The following is a 21,556-nucleotide window of genomic DNA, read 5'->3' as shown; positions in this document are numbered from 1 at the left end:
TGCCTTTCATAAAATGATCTACAAAGTAAGCCATAAATCAATTTGCAAAAGAAATCTGAAAGAAAACCAGTCTGATTAAAATCATATCTTGATTTCACGTCAGTCCAGAAAACCTCTCTGATTCAAAAGAGAGGAGGTTTACCGGAACGGCGTGAGAATCAATATATGGTTTTAATCAGATTGTAAGAAAACCTACAAAGTTGGCATTAAGTGAAATTGAAGCCTAAAAAGGGGAGGGGATACTTATTGGGTCCAATACGGTATATGTAAATTGGTATCACAAGAAAAAAAATCAGCCTTTGAAATAGTGATTTCCTGCTTTATTGTACTTAGCACAGTCAATTACATGAAAACTTACAGTCACGTAATACAAGTACATAGTTATTATGATATATCAACCTTTCAGTATTGATTTTTTTCTTTAAGACAATTTTGACTTAACAACATTAATCAGTTCAGGAAAAGCTGAATTCATAAAGTGACCCCTGTCTGAGAATTTGTGAAGCTCCGGCTGGAGACCGTTTACAACCTGTTGATGTTCCTCCCACGGGATAAATGGATCATCTGTTGAACCAAACTGAACTATAAAATCAGTATTTGCCTTGATCTTCTCCCATTCCCAAGGCCGGTTATAGTATCCACTCTCCCGCTCATTTTCGTCCCCAAGGTCGGTGACACAGGCTGAGACAAGTATGATACCCTTGACCTTGTATTTTTCGGCAAATCTCATTGCAGCTTCAGCACCAGAGCTGTGACCAATGATAATTGTCTGTTCATCACATGACATTGTGTCACGCATGAATGGGATCCATATTTCCTCGCGAGCAGTTATGGGATTGGGCATGTTGCGGAGGTCAGCGGACACATCAGGTAGGCTGTTGATTTTCTCGTGTGCCCAGCCATACCAGTTAGCTCTGAAGACATCACCAGCTCCATTACCAGGAATTATGGCTACCTTCGTCATTTACCTACAAAATATAATTATATATTTTTGCTAAATTGTATGTTTCTTTTTAGCGTTTTCTGATGGCAATTAATGAAGACTTATAGCAAAACATAAATCATTGCAACATAGAACCTTAATACATGCATCACATTCATGGAAGTTCCATTGGCTAAATTGTTACTAAAAGCTATACAACTGTTGGAGCTGCCATTCAGACTGTTAATTGTATCTTTAATAAACATAACAACTTTAGCACTGCTATAGCATACTCATATTTATTTACAGCACAAGAAAATTATCTTGTTCAAAATTACAATAACATGTACAGTGCAAGGCTCAGAAAGTTGTAATAAATCTGTGAGTGTAAGATTCCAATCCTCTTGACCATGAACCTTCATGATTTTACATGCCCATCACTGTGCCTCACTAAACAGTTCTATAGTAGAATAAAAAGAAAGGATTTGCAAGTGTAATATATATATTGATAATGAAAATTTGATATTAAGATCAGCACACCATAGTCAAATTTTGCTTTGATGATAATTGTTCTAGCATGGTCAATACTCCAGCTTGCAATTAAAAATCAAAAAGACCTTTAAATTCCTTTGATAATCTTTCCCAGTGTGCTTTAATTTTGAAAATGTTAAATTCCAATTCTCTGTACAATAATAAAAAACATTTTGTGCATGGTCAATATGGACATTAAGAGTGTCTTGAAAGTTTGAATTATCTATATCCAAAAATCAATTAAAATATAATTCATTATTTATTGTGTAACGTTTCTAGACCAGGTTGGTCAGGTTGCTGACCAGGTATAGATCAATTGCTATCCAGCTAGTGTTTGGAGGTCATGCATGGTTGCACCATAGATGCTGAAATTCATCAATAAGATCCACTATTTATAGACTATATTGTACAGTATATAGTTGACTTTCAGCATGGTAAGTACTAAATTATGGGTTGGAACCTCAGTTTGATTGTGTATTTCTGTCTGCTCCTCTTACAGTAATATGATTCCATTGTATTTATAATTTTCATGATTATGTATATATTAAAACAAAAAAGAACAAATGTAATAAATTTTGATCTGTACCAGAGAAACTGTCACTTTTTTATGAAGCAGTAGATATTTATACTGATACATATAAAACAAATATTGAATTTCCACAAACTTAAATTTGTAAATAATGCATGTGTTTGATTTTAAGTTTAAAAAAATCATTAATCAACAGTTATAGTAAATTTAATTAAGAATATAACACTTAAACCAAAAGATTTCTAGTGTTGCTTTAAAAAATAAATCAGCTAGATTCAAGCTTTAAAACTTATATGACTTATAAGATTCATTCCTAGGGACATAAAAACATTGAATTTTTTATTTTATTTGATACCAGTATGCATTTTTTGGTTTTTTAATGTTTTTATTTGGGTTTTTTTTCCTTGGGATAGTGTAGCTGATATAAAGTAATGTCTAATATAAGGTATGCTTAAATAAAGTGAAAAGTTCAAGGTGAAATGACTGAATAATTATCATTCTCATAGATAATCAAGTAAAAGGATTTAAAGAGTTTATGGTAGCTACATATTTATAGATATTTAGCAAGCAAGTAAAAATAAATCAAAATCTTTGAATGTGACAGTAATGCGCTCACATGTTTTAAGTATGTGCTCAAAAATAACACTACAAAACAACATAAATAAATCGATACACAAATGTGAACTATGAAAAACATACATGTGCACGCATGAACAAAGGATGTATGTCATCGCGTAAAGTAAACTTATTAGTAGTAAACACATGGCCACGCCCCCTACGTAGCGTAACACTGATATGGTCAATTTTATCAAATATTTCCTTGAAATTCGTTAAAACAGATGATATACATATAGTGTAAATACATGTTTAAACATATATTTACATTTAAATCAAATGACAACGTCATGAAAAGATAGAATTTCCACAAGTTCTCACGGGCCAAACACATACACGTGGTATTGTTATTTTCATTGAAAACAAGTGCGCGCGCAAAATAGACTAGAACTCTGGGATAGCATTGATGGGCACGAATGGCCGCCATGATGGATTTTGTGAAACATTTCAAAAATGTAACATTACAGCGGGATTCGTGAGCCTCGGACGACTATGTGAGCATGGCAGTAAGGCTCAACCAGGTGTCGGTTGTGAACTCTAGTGGTTAATTCCACAAAAAACTTTATAATATTGTGAATTTGCCTTGATAATACAAGGCCAGCTACGTGGACAGGCTCATTAGCATATTTGAGGTCAGGAACGATGAGTAAGGTATCGTTTCGAGCCCGGGCGCTGGACGCCACGAAGGCAATGGCTATTTTCAAGGCGGATGAAATACCTGACCTTCCAGATTTTGCAACGATCAACAGATCGGTGCCTCAGATGCCCACTGGAATGGAGAAAGAGGAAGAAACGGTACGCTTCCTTATTGAAGCTTTCTCGATCACTGATTGGCCGCCATATTGGATTGGCGCGATATTCGCCATTTTATTTTTATTTCTATTTCTTGTGGATATGCATCATATATATTCTAACGGTGTCTTAGAATTGCAAAATATGAATGACATTAATCATTCGAAATGACTGGCAACGTTTCTGGAGCATGGTTTTGCAGCTCACGATAGTGTCATGGTCACGTGACTGATTGCATATGGCCGCCATTTTGAACACATGGAATACACAATGTAGTTTGTTTACTTATGTGTATCCTATAAATTGTGAACAATGACATAGTGTCATAAGTACTACATTTGCAATTCCATATTTAAACTTATATTAAAATACTGCTTATTTTACAAAAATTGTTTTAATCCTTCTTATTTCTAGCCCAAGTTATATCAATATTTTTCTATGTATGGAACCTAAATTATCAATATATTAGCAAGACTAAATTCGACTTCCCATAGTACTGACACTAAAACCAGGGTAAAGCCCAGTCAATAAATCTTGGACAGCTAGTTCTACATAATTGTTGATTGTTTTCTGCTAAAAAAAATAGTGGAGTAGTTTTTTCACTTTCACTTTTGTCTATGTCAAGGATACTTAAATTATAGTCAATTATATTAAGCCTCCAATTATACTATATGTTTAATCATTCACATTTGGAATGTTGAGACAATTTAGCATCAAATAAACCCTGAAAAAGTTGTGGGAAATTCTTATTTTAAAACCTTGCTGTTGAACTTTATATTGGCAGTGCAAATTAAAACAAAGGTTGGAGGAAGGTTTCTAGACAAGTATTCTACACTTTTTAAAGACAACAAACACAATCTCCAATTAGGAGTTTATTTTATGCTGAAATTCAGCAAGTAAGTTTGCTTCTAAGGTACCACTTGATGTGGTATTTATCATCTTTCTGTTTCGACCATGCCATGCATGGTGTCCAAAGTAGTTTTCGCACTTATTTCCGTTCGTCATTAGTGATGGGGAACACTATTCCTGAATCGCTTTCTTTGTAAAAGTTAATTGAGATGGATCAATTGTTGTGTATAGAATACCTGTTGGCTGTTTTTAGGAACACCATCTCCAGAGGGCTCTGTCTGCACAGCAGGTCTATGGGACATCAGAGGCTTTGGTTATCCCCATTCCTGAGAGTGATGACATTGCTGATCGCTATGGAAAACTCTACAGTGACGAGTTCAAGCAGACAAAACAGTTCATTCACATTCAAGGTAATGAATGATGTGAAACAATGGCTGGCTACTTAGTTATGAGGTTTCAAGATGCTCCATTGCCGACAGAGCATAAAGGATACTCGTCCTTTTAACAATAATCTGTGTTTAATCGTGTACATTTATGTCTAATTAACAACAAAAGTGGCACAAATTAATTTATTTAGCTTTTGCTTCCTTCGCAAAAAGTACAATAGTGCCACAAGTGACTTTTTTCTCAAGAGTTTGTGAAATTTCAAGACACTTAGGCTAAATAGTTTTTCAAAAAATGATAATTTACTTCTAATAAAATAATCTTGATTTTTCCATTGTGAAATGTGCAGTTAATTAAGAGGATAAACAAGTTTCTACAACTTTTTACTGGATATTGTGAAATGGTGAGAACAAAGAAAATTTCCAATTGACTTATTTCTTTTGATGGATGCATCAAATTAAAACTAATTGCAGTAATTTACAAATATTAAGCTCAATAACAAATGATCAAGTATCTGATAAAATTTATGTCTTAAAAATAAATTGATTCAATGCCTCAACAGTTATTAATAAGTGTCCCAAGTTTCTGTTATCGAATAAATATAATATATTGATTGGAGTAAACAAAAAAATCTTTAAATACATTGATTTTGCACTGTGAGACATGTGATTTATGACCATGAAAAATCATATAAGTTGATCAATTCAGATTGATATTGGTAATGTGCATTTTTAAAGGGTTTGAAGACCTCAACCCAACGCAAGAAAAGCTTTTGTTTGAATATGTTTTAACACATCAGTGTATTAATCTGAAAGGAACATTATTCTCTTGTCACAATCGTAATTATCAGTGCAGTGTATAATGGATTAGAACGCATATGAGGCAGCCACATATTCTGGCAGTTTCTGTGTATTTAATACAACTTAAAATCAATAAAAGGAACTATGCCTAATAGCATTGCACTAGTCAACAACATGGTATCTGCTGGTGACATTAACAGCATGCCGAATTATTGATTAAGATTTCTGACACAGTTTCTGCAGTATACTATTAAATGTGATAATTAAAACAAGGATTTTGTCCTCTCTTTGTTAATGGCGTCGTCATTAAATGGAGATATTGATGTTACCAGTCTGTCCTATCTTGTCGTGCCACGTCCCATCCTGGCACATTGTGTCATGTTCTCATTTCATACCAAGATTTTTTGGGAGGTATTGATATAATATTTGTTGCAGGCATTTCACATTGAATTCACAAATATTGGTAAACTGAAGCAAGAACTTGGCACATTTAATGAAGTTTTTGTATTTCTAACTTACTGTAACTCTAAACATGATTTAAAACAGACTTTGATTTGGTTATTTGCTTTTGTGTTTAGCTTTTGGCATGGAACAGGAAATCCCAGACTATGACATGGACAGTGAAGACGAAGTTTGGGTTAATGAACAGGCTAAAAAGATGGAGATAACACCACTCAAGTTTGAGGAAATGATGGACCGTTTGGAGAAAGGAAGTGGACAGCAGGTAGGATTGGAAGGATTTTACATACAACAACAACAACAAAAACAATAGATAATTGTCACTATACAGCTGTGGAGCAGCAAAATTTTGAATCTGAAAATAAATTAACTTTTCCTTTCCCTACCCCTTTTCATAAATAATATATAAAAAAAAAACGTAACTTCTAGTGCATGAGAGGAAAATGCCAGAATGGAAGGAAGTTGGAGTACTGTGCATGTTTATGTGGCAAATGTAGTCTTTGTTAAAACATTGTTTTGAAAATAAAAAGATAAAAAAAAAAAAAAAAAAAAATTAAACCCTAAACCCTTACTCAATATTGATAGTTAATACAATATCCCCTGAAATTTCATAATGAACTAATTTAGTCAGAAATAAGTCTTTGATTTTGTTTGAGACTAAATGTGTCTGCAGGGATGAATGGGATGTTTAAGATTCTTTATTAGTGGTATAAAACAAACCGTGAAAAATTGAGTGGTGTATATTACACATACAAATCACTTGTCCTATTTCTTACCATTAGGCAAGTGTTTAACTGAACCTGTCGACAGAGTGGCAAATGTATGGAATACAGAAGTTAAATTGTAGTACAAAAATGTAGTGTTCAGGGTCTGTAGTAGGAATTAGCTATCCTATCTTTATTATTTATGGAAATATTTTCCTAGATAATGTGCTTTTCCATTGGCATGTGATTGCCTCTCATTTGTTAAGCTTAGCTTAAAAACTGTATGGAAATTTAATGTAAAAACATCAGGAAGAAGAAGTGAAATGGACTGTATCCTGATGATGTCTTGTTTTCCAGGTTGTGACGTTACAAGAGGCTAAGTTACTGTTGAAGGAAGATGATGATCTGATTATTGCCGCCTACGACTACTGGCTAAACAAGCGATTACGCCTGGTAGGAATATAATCTATTATGACAAATACTGATAAAATGATTTAACATTAACATTAATTAGTAGTTGAGGAAAAATTATGTCAAGGAATTTCAATCAGAAAATAATATGTTTATAGCTCAATTGGTCTATACAACCTTGGATTTAAGACCAAAGGTGCACAGTCTCAGTAATTTACAGGACTCACCTGAAGAGAAGTCCTGAACTCAAGATTTTGCTGTGGGACTCGCCAAAATTCTGAGACCCTCTTCATGTATTCCTATTCACCTTCAAAATTAAAGAACCATCCTGATTATGGCTAACCTAATTATCAAATTATTAAGTCGTCTGTATGTTTATCTGTAGGGGAGCCACTAGCTTCTACAAAGAGCACCATTAAGATAACTTGTTACGAGATATTATCCCCACAGATTGGCAATGGGTTACTTTGATGAAAATTGTGTTGACAGAAATATCAGAAATGTACGAAGCAAAACAGTAATGTTTTTGAATTTCTTTCAGGAACATCCCTTGATTCTACAAGTCAAAACAGAAAAGAGAGATGGTTCAACAACTAATAATCCATATGTTGCTTTCCGACGAAGAACAGAAAAAATGCAAACACGAAAGGTAATCATTGAGAGTTAACAAAATCAGGAAAACTCCGATACTCAGATTTGTGAAGTATTTGCTTTAGGAAATTGACAGAAAGAAAAATGAAATATAATAAATGACTATTTAAAAAAAAAAGTGGTCAGTCATACTTAAATAACTTTCATAGTATAGTTATTTGAAGAATGTTATATGAAGGTAAAAAATATTTGAAATGTTTTTTAATTTGGTGTGAAGTCTTTAAAGAAGTTATCAATGAAAACTTAATGTTAATTTTTTTTCTGATACAGAATAGGAAGAATGACGAATACTCGTATGAAAAAATGTTGAAGTTGCGTAGAGATCTGAATAGAGCTGTGTAAGTACCATTAAATTTTTTTTTTCATAAGAAATATTAAACAGAATAAAAACCTAGCTAGAACTAAGTTGCCTTTAAATTTCATTTATTCTATGCCAATTTTCTGCTATTTGTTGTGGTTTGTTGTCCAATAAAAAAAATACAAAACATGTTTTAGTGATTTTATAACAAGTAAAAAAAGAAAGAAGTTACAAAAAAAAAAAAAAAAAATTGCAAAAAAAGAAAAACATTATAAAATTCTGAAGCTTGACGTTGTCTTCTCTGATCTTTAGTTGTGTGCATTACAATAATCTTTACAAAATTGCTTTCAGTTTTCCAGAAAGAAAATATTTCAATTAATTTGTCTTTTATCTTGTAGAACAATATTAGAATTAATAAAGCGACGAGAAAAGACGAAAAAGGAAATGTTACAGCTCACAATAGAAGTATTAGAAAAACGGTAAGTATAGTGCTTATTTGGGATTTCCAAGTGTACGTTGGGTGGTTTGAATCTTTACATTGTTTCTGCATCAAACAAAGTACATTATGTAAAAACAAAGTAAAATAATCACATTCAAGTATTTCTGCCTATAGAGCTAATTTCTCTCGGGTAATAGAAAAGTATTTTATCCATAGTTAGAATATATATAGGATCTTACATGAGTGATTATTTCATATAAGATTTTATGAAACGAGCCAAAAATTAAAACTTCCAGACAAGTTTAATAAAATCTCATATGAAAGAAACACAAATATCACATAACTACAAATACATACATCACAAAGAATTTACGTCAAAATGTATTCCGAAAATCCAGCAGAGGCCGCCATTTTGTCCCGCCATCCTCATAATCATGACATCATGTCGTTTTTCCTGACGTCATTTATTGTTTCTGTCAGACGTCACAATGAATTTCCAGCCAATGAGAATCGCTCCAAGTCATATTACACAAGTGACATACGCAAAAATATTACATGGGTGAAATCACTGGATATCAGGCGGATTAGGTGATAAATTGTAATCGGAGTCCTTTTGTGGGATGTATACTTCACAGAATAAACCCTGAAGAAACCTGGAATAAGTGTTACTATGTTATTTAAGTGGATAGCTAAATGTGTCTTTGTGACGTATGTCAGTCTTCTGGTTAGGTTCTTGTACTATGTTAGTTCTGAAATTTGTTAAACTGGAAATACAATCAATTCAATCAAGATTGTATTTTGGTATGATTTTAATAAGATTTGAGGATAAGATCGTATAAATTTGTGCAATGTTTGATGTACTGTTTTTACAGGTATCAGATAGAGGATTTCAGTGGCACCATGTTACAGGAGGCTGAGGCTCTTCGTCACAAGATGCCTTCTACATTCATCCCACAGTACGCTTATGGCTCTTCAGGATGGGGACAAACAGTAAGTTGGCATCCACCTGTTGAAAAACTTTCTTTGTTTGAACAGATAGTGGTAAAATGTACCAACAAAAAGTGTCCCTTAGAATGTTTTTATAGGGGATAAAAAAGCATGAACAATAACTTCAAATGAAATATTTGTCATGTAGAAATGCTCCAAACCTAAAAAGAAAGTATCTACGGATAATTTATGTTATACAATATTATATATAGGCCATAACCTGTTTGACTAGCATTATATATTCATACTAATCATTTTAACCTGAAACCATCAGATTAAATGAAAAAGATTTTACATTTTGGAGATTTCTGATTTGTCTGAGTGTGGTTGGTTAATGTTACAACATAAGCCATACATCCCCTCTGAAGTCTGGATTAAAAGTTTATATTTGACCCTTCATTGCCATTATCAACTTTTACAGGAGGAGGTTGTCGTGAGAAAGAAGCGTGAATATAGGAAAAGGAAACACAAACCAGTGCTTCAGCATCGTGAGAATACAACCGTCCAACAGACCCGTCACTTCTCAGACATTGATGTGCTTCATACAGATGTGTACAGCTCGGAAGACGAGGGTCTTTCTCCGGTATGGTTCATCATCTATTGTATAGCCATTCATTTAGTGTCAATGCAAATTAGGTTAAGCAGGTTATGATTTTTCAACTTTTGATATTTTACTAAACCCAAAATTTATTAAATATTAATAATGAGAATTAGTCATTTGTCATTCTGAAAGAATTAGATCGTGAATCCCATGGGATGTTCAAATTAACTATATTTCTGATGAGATGCGAATGTTGATCTCGAAAAAATTCTTATTACCAGTCACAATTTGGCATCACAGTTTGTTCTAGACCCGAGTTTCTATCAAAAGTGGATGAATTTGGTAAAACAAAATAAGAAAATTGATGAAATTCACAATGAAAGCCATTAATGACATGAATAGCCATGGTTCACTAATTTTGTTGACATATGATTGTTTTCCAGGGCATGTCTCCATCAGACCATGAAGATGAAAATGATCCAGACGGTCCATTCGCTTTCAAGAGAAGGAAAAATTGCAATTACTTTGCAGTAAGTGTTTTTAGCAGGGAATTATAGATATGTTTATAGATTCTGTAACCTGCGAAAACGCTTGTGGAATTGCCAACAGGATAGGTATATACATTTACATTTAAGATTATGAATATTTCATAAATTCCATGGAGTTCAATTTCATGATTGACTTGTTATTCCAGAGACAAATGAGAAAAGAAAAGATTCATTGGGTGGTAATTTTGTGGTCATTTCTTGGTGTATCTAAGGTCTGTTTATTTTAAAAGAAATTTGTATTCATATGTATTATTAAGGATGTCAATTTGAAGGAATTCACTTCTGTAAACCACTTTTTGCGTTATGTCTTGAGAGAGCCCAATTATTACATCAAATGTCATCAGATGGTGGGCTATTCAAATCGCCTTTCGTCCGTCCGTCCGTCCTTCCGTCCGTCCGTCCTTCCGTCCGTCCGTCCGTCCGTTAACAATTCTTGTTACCGCTATTTCTCAGAAAGTACAGAAGGGATCTTTCTCAAATTTCACATGTAGGTTCCCCTAGGGCCCTAGTTGTGCATATTGCATTTTGGGACCAATCGGTCAACAAGATGGCCGACTGGCGGCCATCTTGGATTTTGATAGTTAAAGTTTGTTACCGCTATTTCTCAGAAAGTTTTGAAGGGATCTTTCTCAAATTTCACATGTAGGTTCCCCTAGGGCCCTAGTTGTACATATTGCATTTTGGGACCAATCGGTCATCAAGATGGCCGACTGGCGGCCATCTTGGATTTTGATAGTTAAAGTTTGTTACCGCTATTTCTCAGAAAGTACTTAAGGGATCTGTCTCAAATTTCACATGTAGGTTTCCCTAGGGCCCTAGTTGTGCATATTGCATTTTGGGACCAATCGGTCAACAAGATGGCCGACTGGCGGCCATCTTGGATTTTGATAGTTAAAGTTTGTTACCGCTATTTCTCAGAAAGTTTTGAAGGGATCTTTCTCAAATTTCATATGTTGGTTCTCCTAGGGCCCTAGTTGTGCATATTGCATTTTGGGACCAATCGGTCAACAAGATGGCCGACTGGCGGCCATCTTGGATTTTGATAGTTAAAGTTTGTTACCGCTATTTCTCAGAAAGTTTTGAAGGGATCTTTCTCAAATTTCATATGTTGGTTCTCCTAGGGCCCTAGTTGTGCATATTGGATTTTGGGACCAATCAGTCAACAAGATGGCTGACTGACTGACGGCCATCTTGGATTTTGATAGTTAAAGTTTGTTACCGCTATTTCTCAGAAAGTACTTAAGGGATCTTTCTCAAATATCATATGTAGGTTTCCCTAGGGCCCTAGTTGTGCATATTGCATTTTGGGACCAATCGGTCAACAATGATGGCCGACCGGCGGCCATCTTGGATTTTGATAGTTAAAGTTTGTTACCGCTATTTCCCAGAAAGTACTGAAGGGATCTTTCTCAAATTTCATATATAGGTTCCCCTAGGGCCCTAGTTGTGCATATTGCATTTTGGGACCAATCAGTCAACAAGATGGCCGACCGACTGACGGCCATCTTGGATTTTGATAGTTAAAGTTTGTTACCGCTATTTCTCAGAAAGTACTGAAGGGATCTCTCTCAAATTTCATATGCATGTTCCCCTTGAACCCTAGTTGTGTATATTGCATTTTGGGAGTGATCGGTCAACAAGATAGCCGACCGGCGGCCATCTTGGATTTTGATAGTTAAAGTTTGTTAACACTATTTCCCAGAAAGTACTGAAGGAATCTTTCTCAAATTTCATATGTAGGTTCCCCTATGACCCTAGTTGTGCATATTGCATTTTGGGACAGATCGGTCAGCAAGATGATCAACAGGTAGCCATCTTGAATTTTGATAATTGAAGTTTGTTACTGTTACATATCTCAGAAAGTACTGAAAGGATCTTTCTCAAGGTTCATATATAGTATGTAGTAAAAGTTTGAAAAGCAGGGAAAAGATCCCTCTTTCTGTTGTCAGACATAGATCATTTCTTTGGTGGGCGCCAAGATCCCTCTGGGATCTCTTGTTTCTTCAAATGTTTTCAAAAATTTATATAAAACTTATGAAGAAACCTATGTCAGTAAGAACCCTCGATCACAAATTTTGTATTTGCGAATAAACCGTACATTCAGCTGATTTGATTATTGGATATTTATTAAAGATATGATGATCACTAGTCAAGGCCATATTCTAAACAATAAAGAGGAACTCATCTGCTATTAAAATTACTTTATCATTTTCATATTGTGGTAATTCCATATCTCTTTAGAACTGTTTTATCTAGAGATTGTTTACAAGCAAATTATGCAAATTATCATTTTCCAATTAATCAATTTAAAAACAAAAAAGAATATATATTGCAAAGGTTTGATCAACAGTTTACAAAATTATCAATTGCTTTGAGTGATAAGAGACATGTTATTGTATTGATATAGGTGTAAACAATCATTTTTAACTGTTATGATATATTTGCAGCCTATTTTGAATCGCCTTGGAAACTGGTCATGGCATGGTCCTGAGGAGGGAGGTCTAGGGGAGAGAAAGTACAGATATAATTTAATGTCCCTATCTAGACCACCGCGAGTTCAAGGCTTTTGTCGGCGGAGAGTTGGAAGGGGAGGCAGGTTAGTACCAAATACAAACAAATATGGGGGGGTATTCGAGATCTAAAAACAATGGGAGTAAAGTACAATTTAACCTTCTGATTAGTTTGACGTCCAAAAATTCACATCAAAAGATGACGTCATAATCACCGGAAGGTGGGACTTATCGACAGTAAATTGGATTTTATCTATGTTGTTTTGGGATCTCAAAATATAATTACAGCAACATTTTTTCTTCAAGAAAGACATAAAAGACATGACATTTTATTTCCGCATTTTATTATGTCTTTGGTTTGCTAGAATACAAGTTGTCCGTTGCTTTTATTATTCTCTTAATATGAAGAAGTTAACAATTGGTTTGTTTCCTTTTCAGGGTATTAATAGATAGAGCTTTCACACCTTGGGACGATGAGTTAAGTCGGACTGACTTGTCATCGGGCTCCGGGCCATTTTCAGGGATTGTAGGGGATTATGTTACCTATATCAGGGAAAGAAAAATGTAAGTATTTTAGGTCGTCTTTTGTCTGTCGTAACATCGTTAGTCTGTAAGAAAAAGGGGAAAGAAAAAAAAAACTTTTGTTTTTTTAAATCACTGAACAAAGGCAGGAGTGGGGAGATAAAATGAGTCAACTATTTTTTAGCTCGCCTATTCGAAGAATAGGGGGAGCTAATGTTGTCACCCCGGCGTCGGCGTCGGTGTCAGCGTTGGCGTCCCATTTCACGTTAAAGTTTTTGAGCAAGTTTCTGTTTCATCAATTGTTTAAGCTTAAGTCATCATAAATGTTTATGATTTTATTTTCCTAATGTGTATGGATGCTGAACATGATAATACAACCAATTTGGGGTCCTTTGGGGGGTTTTTGAGTCTGTTCTTCTGAATAGACGAGCTTTGCTGTTCTCCAACAGCTCTTGTTAAATTTAAGTTTTCTATGGTTAAGTGGACAAAGCTCTATGATTATTGTGTAAACTTTGCTGTAAAATGGTTGGATATGATAAAATGACATCAATAAAACTTTAATTATCATACAGTGGCCATCAGAAAGTTTTGTTGAATTGTATACATTTGAGATAAGTCTACTTACTTTTTTTGTTATAACATAATCATTTTATCATGGCATTAAACATTATGCTCCAGGAAAATGTTTTTGTTGAGATATGAAAAAAAAATAATTTAATATTTGTATGCCAACAGTGTGTTATCAATTATCATCAGTTATCATTATCTATGCTGAATGGATGGAGTAACATTTCTATTAGAATTTCATAGGTCATAGAAGATCTGTCTGCATTACATTATCATTGTGTGTCTATAATAGCTAAGAGTTGTTGAATGTTTTTTTCTAGACCACATTTTCGTCCACATTCACCAACTCTGGATGAGACGGCGCCACATGGGTCCAATGTAACTAGTGCTGAGGAAGAGACTGAGTTTAATCTTGAAAGCTTCCAATCTCATCGCGAGCAGCTACTGCAAATGCAGCGGGCACAGGAGGAACAATTACGCAAGCAGGACACACTTGTTCTGGACAGTTCTTGTAGTAGTGAACTTGATCATTCCTTTTCTTCTCAACCCACCTCAAGGTTTACACTCGATTCAGAAAGTGCAAAATTTGCTGTGTCCGCCGTACTTAATACATCTCAACTTCAAAGTGCAACAAAACCTGGTGCTAGTACACAGTCTTCATCCTTACCATCATCATCGTCATCTGCTTCATCAACAATCTCAATAAAAGCCATCAAACCAGCGTCAAATGTGGCTGTAGTGGCCACTACTTTACCTACAGCGGCAATTTCGGCAGTTTCACCGGCAGTCACGTTGTCTTCACCATTGGTGTCCGTTACACCCACCACCAAGACTTTGTCCAACGGACCTATATCATCACAAAGTAAGATTACAGTGTTAAGCAGTTAATTAGTTATACAATCTTACAAGAGGTGCAACAACTCTCATGTTGCATATCAAATCATGATGCTTGATCACAATACAATACTTATACCTCATAATCAGTATAGTTACAATACACTACTGTATTTTGTCAGTTGCTTGCAATACATTTTTAAAAAAAAATTGGCTTGTGAGTGGAATGTCACATATTCTGATCACAAATAACAACATATCCACTCACTTACGAATCCAGACATGTTAAGAAAATGAAATCTTCAAAAGGGAATGTATTTTATCAAAACAGTTATCATGAGACACATATCACAATACAAATTGTATGGAAACAAAATGTAGTTTGCAGCCCAGAATTTTAAATTGGTCAGTGTATTAATACTCATTCAGGAATATCCATCTGAAAGAACTGGTTAGCACATGGCATGCTAATTGCTGGACCGAGGGCTGTTCCAAATTTATCCACATGGGAGTTGCGGGAGGCACTTTTATCAAGACCTCAACCAATGTAAGGAACACTAGAAAATGGGTTTATCCTCTCCACCTATCAAATATCAATACAATTGCCTCCCACTTCTCCCGCATGGATAATTCTGTAATAGCCTTACGAATAATGACAAAAGGATATCTTGAACTGTTAAAGATGCTCCATCGCTGAAAAATGGTATTTTTTCACTATGAAAACCAGGAGCAGACGATTAAGTATTTTTCTTCAGTTACAAAAGTTACTTACTTTACACCATTACCACAATTGAAAAGTTTGAGCATATAATTTTACTTCAAGTTAAAAATAGGAAAAATAATTAATTGCATCTCGAAAAAATTCTGTGTCACTATATCCTATATGGAATGAAGTACTGATTGCGCATGCACCAAAGGCAAAATGAATTATTTTATATTATCTTTTGTGTTAATTTGACATATATATATACACGATTAAACACCAATTATTATATCATTTATACTCTGTCGGCGGTGGAGCATCTTTAAAGATGTTCCAACGCCGACAGAGCATAAATGATATTCATCATTTGAATAATAATTGGTGTTTAATCGTATCTATTTATGCCTAATTAACACAAAAAATCATATAAAATAATTTTCTTCGCCTTTGGTGCATACACAATCAATACTTCATTCCATATAGGATATAGTGCCACGGAATTTTTTCGGGATGCAATTAATTATTTTTCATATTTTTAACTTGAAGTAAAATTAGAAGCTCAAATTTTGAATGGTGGTAATGGTGTAAAGTAAGTAACTTTTGTAACTGTAGAAAATACTTAATTGTCTTGCTTCAGTTTTTGATAGTGAAAAAATACCATTTGTCGGCGGTGGAGCATCTTTAAGCAAGTCACGCTTAAATTATGTGTAGAGGGTAAGAGCTGTTGTTCCCTACTCTATAAAAGATAGAATTATCCAGCACTAAATCACTCTGAGAAGCATTCTCAAAAATAGTGCTGAATGGTCTTGTTTAGATTTTTGTGTTTGCAAAATAATGAATTATACATGGCAATATTCTTTTACAACATTTTATATATAAACCATATATCACACACTGTTGCCTCGTTTCGTTTGGTGATTAATATTTTATTATTTGTCATGTTTCGAAACTCAGAAATTGCCTATTAAAACTTGGTATCTTAATAAAGATGCTCCACCGCTGACAAATAGTATTTTTTCACTTTTAAAAAACAGGAGCAGACGATTAAGTATTTTTCTTCAGTTACAAAAGTTAATAACTTTAGACCATTACCACCATTGAAAAGTTTGAGCTTCTAATTTTACTTCAAGTTAAGAATATGAAAAATAATTAATTGCATCCCGAAAAAATTCCGTGCCACTATATCCTATATGGAATGAAGTACTGATTGCGTATGCACCAAAGGCGACGTTAATTATTTTATATTATTTTTTGTGTTAATTTTACATATATATACACGATTAAACACCAATTATTGTTTAAATGATGAATATCATTTCTGCTCTGTCGGTGGTGGAGCATCTTTAAAGGTAGAAAACAATCAAAATATGAAAATATGAGGTAGATTGTGGTTTATAGATAATAATTCTGCCAAATTTTGGGATAGAAGCCGACTATTTTAGAACACCAATTTTTACAAAATGAAACAAAGAATTTGAGAATAAATTTTTGCATCTTGTGGTTGATTGTTTACAGGTAAAATCACAGGGCTTTCAACGTCACCTGCAGCCACAGTGCTACAACTCAACTTTCCACTCAACAAAAACAACAACTCGTCACTCCCACCTCTCACTACAACCAAAACTTTATCGTCTAGTCTGACATCCTCATCATCAGCGTTTACTCCAATCAATTCAATATCCAATAAGACTGTCTCTGCCGTCGGCTCAAATCTCCTGAAAAACTTCTCAAAAGCACCGCCTCTGGATAGTATGAAGTAAGTATTGAGCTATAATGTATTTAATATGCTCTTGTCCACTTCGTTCTTTTGTGTCCTATAAATTGATAGGGAGGCAGGTGCAGTAACATTTGTAGTCTAGATTGATAAAAATCCATCAAAACTGAAGTTGTTCCTTACAGTAATGTACAGTGCGAGAAGCAGATTCATAAACATTCATCAAATCTGCAATTGATAAATCAAATAATTGGCAATCTGCGTCTCTCACTGTATATTGCTGTCAGGGCAGGCAATTGGTATATATTTTTGTGAAATGTCTTCCAAGCTAAAAGATACTTTCGATCATCGCTGACAAAACACCTGTAACATTGTGTATCCCATATAATATGACAAGTGAACTTTGATCTGAAAGTGTTTTGATTGAAATTTAACATATAAAATTTGGTTTGTTTTAACAAATAACTAATGCTATTGTTCCATAGGCAAAACCATGATGACGTGGGACACCTAAACAGTATGAACAATATGAATAGTATAAAACATGACATGGCGATGGACGTGACCTGATGAAGAGGAACGTAGTCAATAGACTGTGATCTCTTACAGCCCACCAACTGTACTGGCCCATGTCACTACACACAGAGACACTGGCCTTGTCCACACCCAACAACATTCTGATGGCACAGGAAATCTTCCAAGATGGATTCGTGGAGTTGTATCCAGATCAAGTTTTACACCTCCAGAGCTTGATTTGGAAAAGAAAAAAATGTCATAGGTCTATTTCAGCCTGTGTGAAATTACAGTGTATTGCAATTTTAGTTAAATACATTGTATTGCAATTTTTGTTAGATGTATGAAACTCATCAAAACAGGAAGTCACTGGAAAGTCCTCCCGAAAAAAGCTCAAGTCCCTGAATTTTTTTGCAACAGGTTACATCCCATTCCCAACTGGCAAAAAAAATGTATCAACTAGTAAAGAAAACACATCAACTTATACAAAGAATCTTTTCTGATTTCTTTATTTGTTTTTATCAACCCACCTGTTGTATCTTCTAAGATGTTTTTCAATCAAATTTTGTATTTCTGGAATAGAGATGTTCTGTATAAAAAAACATTGGTAAGGAAAGGAAAATCAGAGGCATTCTTTGTAGTTTACAGTTTCAATTTATAAAGAAAAATACATTGTAAACATTGAAAATTTTGTTACTGGTACATGTACAGATATATTGGTTACTATACAGACCATCTCCTTTCATGTGAAGTGGTTTGTTAACTTCCCTTTGGATTAAAGCGATGATGTTGACTTATTCTGTATTTGCATTTTACAGAGTTATCTGCCCTTGCGAGTAGGTATTGATTGTGACGTCATGTGTTTGTGAGCAAAACGTCATACTTTTCGGAGAAAAATGACGTAACAATTGATACCTACCCCCAAGGGCGCTAACTCTGTAATATGCAAAGACAAAGTAGGCCTCACAAAACAAATGTTTAGGGTTTCCCTTCCCATCCTATCAAATACTTTTTTAGAAGTCATCAAGCAAAAACAATCCAACCAAAAGTTTTATTTTGCACAAAGTGAAGAATTAATGTTTAAATTCAGGCTCAATGGTCTAAAATATTAGATGAAGCCTTCAACAAAAACAAAAATGAAAGGAGGCCCTATCTAAAAACCCTTCTTTTATATAGAATGTTACTGGAAAGTGGGAATGCATCTTATGTTTTTGGCCCTTGCTATCATTTTTCTGTTGATGTCCTTGAATAACTCGCTAGAGTATTTTTCTGCCTGTATAATAAAGGGTACAAATCTATTTCATTCCAAGTTTATTCTAGCCTTAATTTTCACAGAAAATATGTAAGAAATTGCCAATGTGAGAAATATGTTCCATATTTATGTTCAGCATCCTGTATAACAATACTATCCACACTGTCGTAATTATCAGAATGCATGAAACTGTAGTATCTTGCATTGGTGTAAAATTTTCTTATTTTTGTTTTCAATTTTTCTGTACTAGCCAAGAAACCTGCTAATGCATGTTAACTGCATGGAATCTGAACAGAAAAACAGAGTGCAGTGAATCCTAAATACACAGTTACTCAAGTCTTTTGAAGTTTTAAGGCTAATTTACTATTTAATACATTGTTACATATGAGGCTATGTATTTCTGCTGTAGTTTCATAGCTAAGGCAATCGGTCTAAGAACCATTAATTAGGATTAACACACATTGAAGTTGTTATTAATACTTTGTTGAACTGAATTCAAAGTTCAAGTACATATGTACTTTCAAACAAATTAAAGAACAGCAATTATTGAAAATTGATAAACTTCCAGTTTAACTGCTGTAAAGTAGTTATAAAAATTTCTATTTATTCTGTATGATGAGTACATAGAGGTTCGGAGATCTTTTACTTGACAATTGACAAAAACTCCTGACTTTGTATTGTGCTATTTGTGGTGAGTGATATTTAGTGATAATTTGTTAACTGGTGCATCGAGACATAGTACTCTGCCTAACTCAGCAAGATATTCTACCTCATTTTGATACCAGTGAAAGATATGTTGATTGCGAAAATGAATTGGAGCCATGTAGGTACACTGCACAGGTTAAACAAATATGGTATGCATGTTCTCACGAATTGTCGCTACTTTTTGTTGTTTTTTTTTTTTTTTTTTTTTTAAATCTGAAAACTATTTGTAACCTCTCCTGGTCTTTGGTATTATTAGTTGCACAGTACCTCTTAACTTAAGAATCCAACAAAAGAGCTTCACGATGTTGCTATCTTTTCATTTAGCATTTTTGAGATAGTTCTAACATTAAATTGTTCAATGTCTGATATGATTTGTTTTATTAAACTGAACCGGAAAGTGGAAAGATTATAAAAATAGATGACTTGCAATAGTAATATAAAAATATGTCTTGTGTAAGGTCTGTCTTGAAGTGAGCAGGAGGGTAATTAGGTGCATTGTTGTAATCTTGTTTGGTATAAATCCAAATTTTCTAGAACTTATTTATTAAAATGTGATACATTCTGATATTTCATGGGAAAACTGCACCTCTCTTCACCTCGTACATAATTTTGAATGCAAATACTCTTCTGATATTAATGAATATGAAATATTAAAGAAATCATGTTACTGTTAAAAAGTTATCAAAATGATTTGGTATAATTATTTCTGATGTCTTTCTGTAAAACGTTATCTGATCAACAACTAATTTGAAGTTGCAAAGTTGTAAATCAATATTTGTTTTAATTAGGAAGTTTTGGTAGAATTTCTTGAACAATGCAACTATTTAGAATGTAAATCCTACTGTTGTCAGACATTTGTGATGTGGATATAAAATTGTTGTAATCATGGTTTTCTCCATAACTCATTAAAAGTTGTTGTATAATTCAATGATACCTGCCTTCCGCACAGGCATGGAGGGGATGTTGTCAGTACCGAATGATAATAGTAAATAATTACAACCAATGAGAGACACTGGTCGAGTATATCATGTCGGTATAACTTGTATTCAACAAGAATATACTAGGAGAATAGTAGCACATCAAAGTTGTAAAACAAAAAGTATTATTGATGAATGGTCTGTGATGACAGACTTTGTAGGACTTGTACAGGGCAACCTGGTCACTAGTGCAATTCACATGAGAGGTGTTCTTTAGTTGGCTGTGTAGATGGAATTAGAGTGAACAGCTTGGTCTGTGTAGTAGGCAATACTAAAGTAGAAGAAGTCATATATTATGATCATGTGATTGTTGGAGGAAAGACAAAAATTATGACGGACAAAAGATAAATATACCTGCAGCAGAGTAAGAGTGAGAGAGTGAAAGTATCAGCGTGAACAAATTAGATTTGCATGATATATGTAAAATATGGTGTTTATTTAGTGCTTTTTGAGTTTTTGATGGACAAGGGATCCCTTGGGTGGTGTGTTTGAACGAGGGAAATTGGATGTCAAAATGTAGAGACTGTGTGAGGGCGTGTTAAAGGTGTGATTGTTGACATGGTATGTCAAAAGATTAATAATTAAAAACAATTCTAATGTGTTCAGCTGTGATACTGTCAGCGTTGTTTACGACGCACAGAGAAACTTACTGGAAATAAATATTCCAAACTATTTACTGCCTTCAGTTTTGTCCATTGAAATCTGTAGCACTTTATTTGGAGTTTAGTCCCTTTATCCATAATTTACAATTTTGACCAAAGATATCAAGCTTATTATTAAATTGAAGATTCAATAAATA

The 21,556-nt window shown here is 34.0% G+C and overlaps 2 protein-coding genes across 5 annotated transcripts; one reads left to right on the top strand and one right to left on the bottom strand.

The window, feature by feature from the left end:
- Window positions 1-298: 298 nt before the first annotated feature.
- LOC138321710 (serine hydrolase RBBP9-like) lies at window positions 299-3,447 on the bottom strand. Of its 3 annotated transcripts, none has more exons than XM_069265611.1 (2): window positions 3,316-3,447; window positions 299-968 (listed from the first exon to the last, which is right to left on the bottom strand). In XM_069265611.1, the coding sequence occupies exon 2, from the start codon at window positions 962-964 to the stop codon at window positions 422-424; it is 543 nt and encodes a 180-aa protein (XP_069121712.1). In that variant the 5' UTR covers window positions 965-968; window positions 3,316-3,447; the 3' UTR covers window positions 299-421. The 3 variants fall into 3 exon arrangements, with proteins under 3 accessions (XP_069121712.1, XP_069121713.1, XP_069121714.1); XM_069265612.1 differs by having other exon boundaries at window positions 3,321-3,447; XM_069265613.1 differs by lacking the exon at window positions 3,316-3,447 and adding an exon at window positions 2,866-2,955.
- LOC138321708 (enhancer of polycomb homolog 1-like) lies at window positions 2,996-21,431 on the top strand. Of its 2 annotated transcripts, none has more exons than XR_011208350.1 (15): window positions 2,996-3,392; window positions 4,492-4,648; window positions 6,001-6,146; window positions 6,943-7,038; window positions 7,538-7,645; window positions 7,918-7,985; window positions 8,344-8,424; window positions 9,257-9,374; window positions 9,793-9,954; window positions 10,356-10,442; window positions 12,908-13,056; window positions 13,409-13,534; window positions 14,380-14,921; window positions 15,323-15,440; window positions 17,112-17,292. XR_011208350.1 is itself a non-coding variant. In XM_069265610.1 (15 exons), exons 1-15 carry the CDS (start codon window positions 3,240-3,242, stop codon window positions 17,878-17,880), a joined length of 2,319 nt encoding a protein of 772 aa, XP_069121711.1. In that variant the 5' UTR covers window positions 2,998-3,239; the 3' UTR covers window positions 17,881-21,431. The 2 variants fall into 2 exon arrangements, 1 of the variants encoding a protein (XP_069121711.1); XM_069265610.1 differs by lacking the exon at window positions 15,323-15,440 and adding an exon at window positions 17,796-21,431 and having other exon boundaries at window positions 2,998-3,392; window positions 17,112-17,352.
- Window positions 21,432-21,556: the final 125 nt, after the last annotated feature.

This window comes from Argopecten irradians, chromosome 4 (assembly GCF_041381155.1).
Source record: "Argopecten irradians isolate NY chromosome 4, Ai_NY, whole genome shotgun sequence".
In the NCBI taxonomy this organism is placed as follows: domain Eukaryota; kingdom Metazoa; phylum Mollusca; class Bivalvia; order Pectinida; family Pectinidae; genus Argopecten; species Argopecten irradians.
Note: the sequence above shows the minus strand (reverse complement) of the source record. Positions and strands in the feature narration are given on the sequence as shown.